This window comes from Enoplosus armatus, chromosome 21, assembly GCF_043641665.1.
Source record: "Enoplosus armatus isolate fEnoArm2 chromosome 21, fEnoArm2.hap1, whole genome shotgun sequence".
Lineage (NCBI taxonomy): Eukaryota > Metazoa > Chordata > Actinopteri > Centrarchiformes > Enoplosidae > Enoplosus > Enoplosus armatus.
In genome coordinates, this window is record NC_092200.1 from 19124886 (window position 1) to 19137801 (window position 12916).

The window sequence follows — 12916 nt, forward strand, 5'->3', positions numbered from 1 at the left end:
GGTGAATCCAAAACCTCAACCTGAACTGGGTCCATCCTCGCTCGTCTTCAGTTCAGTTCACTGTACATAGATCCACATAAATCAAGAGTAAATGACGCACTGCAGATCAAGCAGTGTGTGTGTGTGTGTGTGTGTGTGTGTGTGTGTGAGTGAATGAGTGTGTGTTTGTGCATCTAGATTCTGGTTACTGTGCCTCTTCAACAGGACAAGAGATTGTGTGTTTTCCAAGTCTTACGTCCACAAACAGTAAAAGGTGCAAACAATTGGCAGGCTTTCCTCTTCCTCATCTTCATGTGAACTTCCTGCTAATTCAACCTCTAAGTTACCTCCTTCCTTCCCTTTTCCTTGTCAAGTTCCATCTGCTTAGTTCCTTGCGGACGTTACTTCTTGTCGGCGTTTTGAAATATTTGTTCGTAGGGCGGAGGTGGGTGGTTGCAGTAGGACGGAGGCGGAGGATAGGAGCCCATCATCATATGGGCAGAGCCGGGCTGCGCCGGGTACGCCGGGTGCGTCATGGCAACCCCTGGGTCGCCGCCCGTCATCCCGTTGACCCCGAAGCCCTGCATACTTCCCGGCTGCTGGGAAACTGGAAAGAGAAACGGTTATCATTTAGTATCAGTTCTCTCGTTATGGACTGTGTGGTCTGCGGTTATCTTTTTGACACACCACCCCGTGCTTCGTCATTTCATTAAACAGCACACAGCATGTCACAAAAACACCTGATCTAGGATGTTTGGGGATCAGCTGGTTGAAGTTAGACCTACATCCACACTTAATCCACACAAAACTGTCCTAGGGCTGAAGCCTAACTGTACTTTAGCCCTGGAGGAGCTCACTGGACCCGTTAAAACCACGGACTTTGAAAACAGTAACGTGCAGATAGCAGAAGGGGAGGAGAATGGCGACTGAAATAGTCCTCAAAAATATACATACAGCACAGCTAGTGTTTGGTTACATGAGCTCTCTTCACCTAAAATCAGCCATCAACAAGCTTCTGGCAGAATTAGCTGGATCTTTGACCTGTCTTCTTGGCTGAATCGGTAACGTCAACCAAATTTGTTGGTTTTTCCTTGCATGGCTCGTCTTTTCAGGGTAGTCCATATATTCCACGTGGGACTGAGGTGAGGATTTTGGGGAAGGCCATTCCAACACCTTAGTGCTTTTGATGTGTGTTTGGGGGTCACTGTCCTGTCGGAACACCCAGCTGCGTCCAAGATTTAACCCTCTAGCTGATGGGTTGAGGTTGTCCCGAAGAATTCTGGAGGTAATCTTCCTTCGTCATTATTCCATCCCACTTTCTGCAAAGCATCAGTTCCACTGGCAGCAAAACAGCCTCAGAGAGCATGAAACTACCACCACCACCATGGTTTTCAGCTTTAAGGTTCTGATGTTGGAGCAAGGGCTTCTTTCTTGGAGGGTAGCCTTTCAGCCCATGGACATTTGGAGTTCACTTGTGTTTCAGCAGCTTCTAAATCATGGAAGACCAGTTGTTTGGGGTGACTCTTCGATTACATCGGACCATCCAGACCAATTGTCTCTCAGCAGAGGGTGATCATTTGGGTTTGACTCCAGACACTGGCAAAGACTTCCCAACACTTGCAGTTGCACAGTAATTGATTGCACCGACGATCCTGGAAGCTGAAGTTTCTTTGAGATGGCCCCCAGGTGACATTCCTGACTTGCGTAAATCTATCTATCTCATGATGTTAAATGACATTTTAGAACTTTCTACTCCACCAGTATATATAATATACAGCACTGTGAGTATACTGTATGTATATTTATGACCCATCAGATTTTGCCAACCAATTCGTAAAAAGATACCAACTCCCCACGTCCATTGGCATGAATGTCCTTTAGAAGTGCATCTAAACTTCAGAACAGCAACTGTAAATGGAGCGCAGACGGCACATGAGTAGAGATATGACATTGAATCTCTGTCAGCTGATACTCAAAGAGCTGATACACATACATCCCCTGTTTGTATTCAGCTATCATTGCATTGAATTTCATCTTTTGACAGCTTCTGTTTATTTGGATCTCGCCTTGACCATTGCTGTAGTGTTGAGTTTCAAAAGTTCATTCTTGACCTTGGGAACGGCAACCGACAAAAGCTGTCTCGCCACAAAGACTGTTTAGTTGCTGTTCTGATTGCACTTTGAGGACTTCTTGTCCATGGTGGGTTCAGAATTAATTCTTGAAAGTACTCAGAAAAAAAAAAAATGGAACATTGAACATAGATTCTGCGAAAAAGTGATGGCCTTAAATACTTTCAAACTGCTACGTTTGGTGTAATGAAAATCGAAGGAGCACGTAACTCCAAAGTGACAGCTAAACGGATCAGGAGGTAAAAGGCTGAACCAAAACCATTCATCTAATGAATAAATGAGGCTTTGAATGTAGTCTTTGACATGATGTCCTCACCTCGTTCACTCAGTCTTCTTTTTGTCTAAGCTACCACTGGCACAGTTCCATCACTAAGATTCCTTAATTATCTCTTCGGGGATAAAAAAAAATGTTTGGCTACAGTCCAAAAGCCCAAAATGAACTCTCATGAAATCCTTTCATGTTCTCAGAGCAGACTGTCAGAAATGATTAGAGCGAGCAGCCCGTGATACTGACTTTGTTTTGGAGGGAGAGAGGAACTGGTTATGACTTCCTCTTCTGGGTACCTTTCTAGCATCTAGAATGCCTTTTCACATGGTTATTTTTGTAATGTTCCATTCAATTTTCTTGCTTGGCTTACTATGTAATATATATATCTATACTATATTAAATTAATAATATATTTACTTGAGAGTCAGGCAGAAAACGCAGTATGCCATTTGATTGATAGAAAAATGACCAACGGCACATGCTAAATGCAACACATGAGCGGGGTAAGCCGAACTCTCCCGTCGCAATGCCTTCCTCCCATACATCGGGCCCACACGAGGGGTCCAAGTCAGATTCACCAAACTCGGAAACATTTGTAAAACGCTCGTTTCAGCCTGATGAATGCTGCTTGTTCATTTGCTCCTTTACGAAGGAGTGAAAATCAGACTTTCACGCCGCAAAGATGGAAATCATCAGACAAAAAGCATGAACAAATCTAGAAGTGTCAGTATTAGAGGACCTGAATGCAAACATGAAGAGGGAATGTTCTGACATTAAGCAACGCGGTCCAAGACAAGTGGTCATGTGACAGTCTCAGAGATGTTACATGAGAGAATATTATAACCTGCAGTAGGTACACTGAGAAGGGCCATGAGTCAGCTGTCGGGAGTGAGAGAACTACTGTACTGCTGTTTTATTTTAGTTCATTTTCACATCACAGGTATTAAACTCAAGAATCGCCTCAATCTGAATGAAGTTTCAGTCTTTTTTTTTTTTTTTCCTCTTGAAGAAAGTCGTTCTATCTGTACGCGACTGGTACGACAGGTCCACCTGAGGGACCTGTTTGTCAGCAACGCCAGAGTTATAAGTTTCAGGACCCATAAAGAGACACAGCACATTTTCTCAAAATGCATCCAGCTTATCACAAACAAAATAGTTGGCTTAGATCCCCACTTTCTTAACAATCTGGCCCTGCATTTGTCCCAATATCTTGCTCTGGATCAAAGGAGCACAGATGAACTGACCCACGGGACCCACAATTTTACCTTTCACATGTTCTGTTTGCAAAATGGCCAAAATAGCCCGGGACCTCTGAGGGTTTTAATGCGTGTATTTGTCTGGACCCTGCTGTACCTGGTGTTGTGACAGGGTGCCTGGTGAAGGAGACGTTGAAGGCTGGATCGTCTCTCAGAGGGGACGGGTACATCCTTCTGCGGATGAAGAAGCCAGCACCGCAGCAGAACAATACCCCCATCATCAGCAGCACCCTGAGTGGAAAACAAAAGGGACATCTCAGACCTTCTATCGACACCAAGAGTCACATGGAGTTGCATACACCGACAAAAAAGGACCCCCCCCCCCCCCCCCCCCGCCAATCCCTCATCCCACAGAAACATGCAGTTCAATCATATGTGTTCCCAGTGGGGACGTGCTGCCACTAAGCACATTTTTATGGGTTTAGAAATGTGCTCAGTTTCTCATTTCTGGCACATCTTTAGTTTGTTTTTTTTTTGTCCGGTAAGCAGCCACAATAATCCACTTTCGAACATCTGTTAGGCCAGAAAGGCTCACAAGGTCTCACAGTCACGTCCGTCCTGTATGATTCTAAAATGCTTTTTTTATGACATATCAAAAAATGCAATACTTTCTGTATTATTAACAGACAAACATGAGTCTACAATGAGAGGGAGTGTACTGTGAAGTATCAGCACACACAAGATCATCCAAAGTCCACTCCCTGCTCCCGTGACCACATCACCCCTGTCCTCCAGAGCCTCCACTGGCTCCCTCTCTCTCCTCACTCATGAAGTTCTCCATAACCCCCCCCCCATCCGAGGCTCCACTGACGTGCCCACGTTCAAAACACTAATCAAAATTCACCTTTTCAGAACTGCCTTTAATGTCTGAGTACCATGAATACCGTCCTGTAAATAAAATGTATTATTATTATCACTATTATAACATCATGAAGAGTACGGCCTAGACCTGCTCTATATGTAAAGCGTCATGAGAGACTACTTTCAACCACATTTCATGGCCTTCATCATTATATGACCTAAGCATGGAAAAAAACAATAAAGGTTCCAATGGAGCTCCGGGGGGAAAACATAGTAAATGGACCTTGAGTTAATGTTTTTTTGTCTTCCTGGGGACTTGGGTTTGACCATGGACTGTATAGAAAGATGGACGACATGACAGCTTCCTGAAAGTGAAGCCAAAACGTCTCGATCGCCCCCTGGTGGCTGGCTGCAGTATATGTCATAAGCCCCGCCCCCTCCATGCTAGCGGATGGGATATGAGACAAACTAAAGGTAATTCTTATCACGCTGACGTTCGTGTTCATTTTTCTGATGGTTTTATCTTTGGAAAACCTTTGGTTTTTAATTAATTATTGATGCTATAAAAGTCATGATTGACAGCTGTGACTGACTGTGGTGTGCTCACGATTGGACTTCGCACCGCACGGCTCCACCCCCCCGATCACATTCTTGAAAAGTCTGTTCGTTTTTTTCCCCAAAACCTTCAACCACATTTTATTGCCTTCATCATTATATGACCTAAGAATGGGAAAAAAAAAACCTTCCAATGTTCCCCATTCACTTGGAAGCTCCGGGGGAAAACTTAAGTAATTGGACCTTGAGTTAATGTTTTTTTTAATGTTTTGTTTAACATGCAAATCAGATTTTACTAAGAGGTTAAGAGGTTCTCAGCACAATGTTGGCACAAGAGAATGGCTGTAGCTGTAGACACTATACAGCACAGAGAACAGTAGACACCGCCCAAACTGTAACTCACCAGAAGTACCATAGTCTCTGAATGGACAGGGCTCTCACACAGCAGCGAGTCCCACAGCAGTCCTCATAGGAGCGACATCTACAACAAAATAAACAACAACAAATATAAGCATATAAGTCAGCAATAGCACAAATACAGGCAGCCTCAAAATACAGTGCTTAACAAATGTATTAGACCACCACCCAGTGTAAGGTGTTTGCCACCGCTGCCCTAAATGAACAGTATTGCTGATGACCAAATTATTTGATGTCTCTGTAATGGTTAATCCACCAGTCTGTGCAAGCCAAGCTCTTTAATCAAAATGATCTCTTTAATGCTAAAATATAATTATTGTTGTTATCCATGAATTCTCAAATTTACTGTTTTACAAAAAAGCAGAAAAAAATTGTAAAGCACATTATTATTTTTTGATTGAGATGCCAAGTTACAGTTATTTACTTGCATTCCTGAACAGAAACATTTTTTTGTGGTTGCAAAGAATGCAAGCTGTTATCAGGGCCAAAGGAGGTCGTACAAAATATTAAGATGTTTGGTTAATATATGTGAATAAGGACTATTTAGTTGTTCCAGTTTGTTATTTGCCTAATAAATAACAATACAATTTTTAGTTTGAAACAAGTTTTTGACAGATTTCTAAAATATTTGTGTTTTCTCATTTTTATGACAGGTGGTCTAATAAATTTGTTAAGCATTGTATATACAGATACATACACACTCACACACACACACACACACACACACACACACACACACACTGAGTACTGTGAGCTCTTTAATGAGCTACTGTAAATGAAACAACAGTACATTTGTTAACTGAAAAATGCAGCTTGCTGGTTAAACGATGTTTGAAACCACAGACTGTATACAAAGATCCCTGAAAGTGAAGCCAAAACGTCTCGATCTGCCCCCTGCTGGCTGCAGTATAGGTTGTAAACCCAGCCCCCCCCCCATTTAATTTCGCTCACATTTGTAACATTTGGTCTGATGAATCCATCATTGCTCACCAGTTTAATCCCGTCATCAAGATTTTCAAGTGTTTGTTTGTGACTAAAGGTGTGAGCCCAAGAGACAGACTGACAGGTCGAGATATTCCTTTCCAGCTAAGCTTTTAAAATTCTACTCCCAGAGAACACACTTACATTTTCATTAATCACATCCTGTCTGCGGGAGAAAGTTCTCCGCATCCACCTCCCTTTTTAAATGGCTTACTTAATTCCAAGTCATACAGACACAGCGCTTACAAATGTTCCCTACAAAATACGTGGAGGGACCTGAATTCATCTACCCACGTTTTTCATTTGCACAACAAAACTTACACCTCCTCTTTAAAGGCAAGGAACAACTTCACAGCACACGTCATACGTGTCAAAGATGATGACAAAAGTCTTCAAAAACAGGTATGGCCAGCCACCGGATCACATCTCTGGAACAGGTTCAATACAATACATCCAGTATCCCGATGAATTATGTCCATATAGGACGATTCCACCCCACCATTTAGGCCCAGTGCAGTGGCGTGTGGTCCATTAAGGGGCGTTAGGGCACTGCCCGACGGCGGTATGTGTGTAATATGTTCGGCTTTCCCCGGTGGCCCCTGATTGGTCGACACCGCACCAGAAAATAACTGGATCTTTGAAATGTTGCCAGATTGGGGATAGAATAGGGAAGGGAAACCCTTTCCCTGTGTCTATATGCTGTTTTATTGCCGGACAGAGAGCATCACTATGAACAGCCCCTTTCATATTATACATAGTCATTTGATCCATTGTAGCTTTAACTGCTCAACAGGGGAGGAAGTACAGAACAGAGGAAAAAAATAGAAACTTTCCCTGTGTCTCTATACTGTTTTATTGCCGGACAGAGGCCATCACTATGGCGCACTGACATTTCCTTTGCTACAACAAGCCTCAAAGCAACAGGCACAGGTGTATTGTGATGTTGCCATTCACCATGTTTTCTGCTTTGCAAACAAAACTAAGACGTTTTTTTCGACAACAAGGTTCGCTGTAAACGGCAAGCCCAGCAGCCGAGGAGCCAAATATTCAGAAAAGAGGCCAACTGTGATTGATTCGTCTATTAGAGATCAGCAGGAAACCTGCATAAATACAGCTGAAATAGTAACAGGGTGTGTGTGTGTTGTGAGATAGATGACTGTGGATAGTCAGCATGACAGTGTGTACCTCAGACTCCCAGTCCTGCCTGGCATTTCAACACTAGACCAGGGATGAGCAACCATTGTCCCTGTAGGCCTCGGGGTCCGCAGTATGAAAACCAGTAGAGTCTTTCCCTGCCTGTTTGCATATATAAATATCCTTTGTACTGGAGGTACGGCAGTGAATTTAGAATACATTTAGAACAGTCCGATTCTGTGGGCCCCCACAAGATCCTAATTAATTCTAATTCAATTAGATCGTAATAATGAGCTCTTCTCTCTTAATTATGAGACAGTAAGTCATAATTGCGTGATAAGGCCTCTAATTTTGGTATTAGAGGCCGCTGCATGGTGTCTCGCAATGCACTTCCGAGCCTTAGCACTGTCAAAAAAAAAAAGCAATGATTGAAAGAAACATTAATGGGTTTTGACACTCATGATGCTTGAAGTTTTGGAACTACAGTTCCCATTGATGCTTTCATGGATGTAAACAGGAAGAATAATGGCTTGTTTATGCTCGCGCGAGCAAGCCGCCGTAGGTGTTGCGCGAAGCTTTGGAGATTGCACGGAGGCGTTTATGCTCAACGGGCGATGTGTTGCAGTATTCTCCAAAACGCCAGGGGGGTGTAAAATAAAAAACGAGGGGAAGATCGTCATAAACCAACATGGCTGCACACTGCGTTGGAGCTTGTTGTTGCTGAGGAAGAATGTATCTGTGTTTATCTATTAAATGCGGCGGCGGTCTCTCTCCATGAGTCCAGAATCATGTGGCTGTCCCTGTGGTCTCTCATGGAAGGGGGTCGTAGAGGCGCGTGAAATGACGTACGGGCTCGGCCAGTCTAGTTTCACAGGTGTCCATGTTGAAATGTTGCGTTGCACGCGTCGCCTAGTTTCAAAAATTTAGAGGTGGGCGACCACGTGCCGCGAAAGCTTGTGGAGCCTTCGGCATGGCGTGATGATGTCATTTTGGGCCCCACAGACCCTCGCGCCAGAGACACCGCGGCGGCCATAAATCCAGCTTAATGACGGCAAGGATTCAGTTAACCCCAGTTAAATCTGCACCATTAAAAGTATGCTGAATTAGCGGTCAGCAGTGTACCCATGGATGTACAGACAACTATGTCTGGATTACTTGGATACTGAAGGAAACCTGAAAATACTGTTCAGGTTCGACTCAGTCTCGTTGGACTGAGGGCAGACTGGGCGCTGCAGTGACTCACTATCGTGAGGTACAAAGTGGTATTCCAAGACAGGACGGGCCAGAGGCTTGCTGGTTAGTATGCTAACTTCAGTAGACGGCTTCGCAACACAATACACATTATGTCTTTGACATAACGTCAAAACTCTTACTTCTTCACATTCTGTTGATCATTTTAGTTCAGTTTTGAAAGTTTGAAACTAAAATTCTTACATGTAGCTCCTTTAATGTTGTGGTACTTACATGAAGTAGATGGGGTATCCGCCTTCAAAATACCAGCAGTACTTTTTGGCTTCTACACACTGTAAAAGAAAGACAGATTAAGGTTAAAAAGTGACAAACATTAGTTTTTCTACTGAGACAAGGAACAGAGAAAGATTGACACATAAGCCAGTTTTAGCTAGCCTGGATAGCCACGACTCTCGCCACGGAAGGTCTTACAAGGTCGAGAACGTATCTCCACCAAAGTCCCCCCCCCCCCCTCTTTTCCATGATATAATGAGCCAGAAGATCACAGAGGTCCCGAGCCTTAGTTGTTTAAACCTCCTGGACCCGAGGCTGTGACAGGCCTTGTAGGTTCCAAGTCCATTGAGGTACAAGAGGGAATAGGAGATGTCACAGAATGGTACAAACCTACTGTTGGTTCTCCTTAGCTTGTGTGATGATTGGTAATAGCTAGGGGGAGAGAGACAAACCACTGCACCATCATGCCGCCTTTAGACCTTGGACGCTAGTTTTGAGTATGGGCGTAACCTTGCATTTCTGGGAAAATACCAATCTGTCCTGAGGTCTCTCTTTGGGTTACTTTCTTCACCAAAACATTTCCAGCTTCCAGCAGTGGTTAGCACTGCTTTATGTAGCCTACAACTTTTAATTTTGGAGGGATATTGAAGCATAAATTGCTTTACTCGATACCAGCGCATCCTGTTAATGCACTGCACCCTGCTGGCCCAGAGGGTGCACAACACCTAATACTCAAAAATCTGAACAACTCGCAAGCTCCAAATATTTAGAGGTGCATCTTCTGTCATACAGGAAAACATTTTCTTTGTCTATTTGACACCAGTAGACAATGACATGCAGAGCAGTGTGACTCAGCGAGGATCCCCCTGCATTCCTTTGTGTGTGTGTGTGAACCTTTCTTTTCCCCCCATTACTGGCTTCAGGTCAGACTGCGCAGAGCACCGACACTGGCCGGCCGGAGAGAGCGCCTTTAATGAACAGAGAGGGGCGGAAAGCAGCCAGGTGGAGGGGGGGGGGGGAGGATTCTGTGTAGAGAGTGCATACAAGGTATCACATTCCATTATAGTGGAGACATCTTGAAAAGATAACAAAGTCGAACGGGAGTCTCAACGCAAATGAAAACATGCAGTTTTTGGACATGGTTAGGAAATTGATATGACATATCACGTTGTTATGGGCTGAACTCTATTAACTCCTAGTGGAGATTAAAAAAATGAGCACTCAGGAAATTAAAAGTAGCACAGTGAAGCAACCTCCCCATACCTGTCTGCAAAGGGATAGAACACAAGGCACATTTTGCTACTGCGGACGGGATTTTACATACTGTTGCAGTTATTTTCGGTCATACCGGATGTTTCTTGCCCCAAGCAAGTTCTGTGTAGTGGGACGTCTCCTACATTGAAAGGATCGGCCGTGCCCGTCTGATCTTACGTTTGGCGACGAGTTCGGTAAATCAATTTTAAAATGTGTTCTGTCAAGAGTTGGGGCCTTGTTTTACGCCGTCATATGTTCGGCTGACAGTAGCACTGCCAATGATAGGATCAGGATTAACAAATAGGCTGTTTCTATAGTTGGTCTGACCAGCAAATAATTGGAAAAGATGAAAGTGTGTCCACTACGTAGTCTCTCTACCAGAGAGCACTGACAATTCGATTCTACACTGCTCAAAACACACCTCGCAATTCCTTAACAGCCAAATTTAAGGGATCCTTGTCAGAAGTGTTTAACAGTAGATAGTCTCTATTGTCCAAGCGGGAGCGCTGTTCTCACAGCCTGTACGTATTTTACACAGAAACATGCAGATATACATGTAAAAATATTACGTTATGGTTATGTAAAATAATATTGGCCAATATATCGTTATCAGATTGTTTTAGTGGTTAAATATTGATATTGGCCCTTAAGTCCAGTATCAGTCTGGCTTTTGATACACTTCCTGATTTTATAAAAGTACCCAGTAGATGTGCTGCAGGGGTGACGTATTTTTGTAGGCCAACCCGGAAGTGAGCATCGCCCTGGTTCCCTCGACAAAAAGCCAATGGGATTTTCCCATGGGGTTTTGGATTATTGCAGAAAATAAACTCCGTGGCAAAACAAACAGTTTCGGATATTTGAAGCGCAAATGGAATCGCCAGAAGTAAAAAGCTAACGTTAGGCTGTAAAGGAACTACAGCACGGTCGGATGACTTCAACGTCACCACCACTAAGCTTCACTTTGAAGAGAATATAGAGAGATATACAGTAGATATATAGACAGATAGATGTAGAGTATAAACACAATGAGGCTGTGAAGGCGGACTAGTGAGTAGATGACGTTAATGTCCGCGACAACCTCTGTAGTCTCATTTAGCCACTTGTTAGCAACCGCCTTTTTTAAGACACGTAAAAGCTTCTAAATCCACGAGTGAGGGTATCTACTGACGTATTTGATGTCGTAGAACAAAACGTTGAAATCTCTTACGCTTGTGTGTAGCCACAGACCTTATTTCAGGCATCTCACCAAAAACCCATTGACTTCCAGACGAGGGAACAGGAAATGTAAAGATGCTGATTAATTTCGGGGTTTTAGGACTCATTCCAGCAGCACTCCAGTTCCTAAAATCTCAATCTCTTCCCTGTTTACCACAGTAACCCAGGTACATCGCACTGGACGCGAGTTCTGAAGCTGAATAAATAAAAATGTTGCTTTTCAGGAGTGCGATTGTCGGAAAATAGAGCATCGGTGCCACCTGTCCTTAAATTACGTGAGTGAAGGATTTTTACTTTTACCTTTCACTTGTGTCTAAAATGTTTGGTTTTAGCAGTTAGCAGATAATTAGACAATACCCGACCCACATCTCTGACACTGTGGAGAGCAGAGCTGCGGGGTTTGGCATGCCAGGTCGAGTTGTTTTGGTGGCTCACAACATGGCAACACAATAGGTTATTTGTCAGGCTACTGGTGGAGGATGGGACCATACTGTGGCACTTGGGCTGAGAGGAAATGGCAGGGACACACACACACACACACACACACACACACACACACACAGGGAGAGAGACACAGAGAGAGATGGATGGCAGGGAAGATGTTAACAAAGTAGGTCCGCAGCAAAGAGAAAAGCATCCCATCCCCTTTCACTGAGACAATGTACATCCACTCTATTTGTGCAGACTGTGTTCTGCCATCACTGGTGGGAAATCGTACCCACACAGGAAGTGAGTGATCAAATCTTCACAGGGATACTCATCTGAGGAACAGTGAGCCAGTCCACTCGATCGTTTGTCTCTGTCCTCTTCTGTCTTACATCTTTGTATTTAAAAACACAGAGCACACGGATTGAAGGCTCTGCTTTTTTTGTAACATTGAGTACGGAAGTGCTGTTAAAAAAGGGAAACACCTGACCAGGCAGTGGCTCATTAAAATGACGGGTTTATCCTCAGAGAAGCATGAATGAGCGCTGCAGATTTCTGTCTGCTATCGGTCTTGTAAGGCGGCATTCAGACCAAATCCGGCGTTAGGGTTAGGGTTAGGGGTGAATTAGCACAAAACACTAAACCAAAACAGTAAGCCTGTTTTTGGTGCTGGTCGGGGGGGAATCACCAAAGTCATGAGGATTCATCCTCTGGGTACCATGGATATCTGTACCAAATTTCTCAACAATCCATCCAATAGCTATTGAGATATTTCACTAAACCAACACCTGATGGTGGGGCTAGAGGAATCACCTTAAAATACATCATCTGAGACCTCGAATGAATGAATCCAATGGCTGTTGAGATATTTTAGTCTGGACCAAAGTGGTGGACCATTTGACCAACGCTGCCATCCAAATTAAAAGGGTTCATCCTCAGGAAAACATATATGTACTCAGTAAACAATCTTCCCATTAGACTTGTATATTTATTGTTAACAAATATTTTGGACATGGGACGTTAACAGAGAAAATATG

The 12916-nt window shown here is 43.6% G+C and overlaps 1 protein-coding gene across 1 annotated transcript; it reads right to left on the reverse strand.

The window, feature by feature from the left end:
• Positions 1-380: 380 nt before the first annotated feature.
• Positions 381-9049, reverse strand: vopp1b (VOPP1 WW domain binding protein b; the record flags this gene model as incomplete). The annotated part of the gene is made up of 4 exons (XM_070928574.1): positions 381-586; positions 3730-3863; positions 5392-5469; positions 8985-9049. Coding segments are annotated over 4 exons (483 nt in total), but the record flags the coding sequence as incomplete, so codon positions are not given.
• Positions 9050-12916: the final 3867 nt, after the last annotated feature.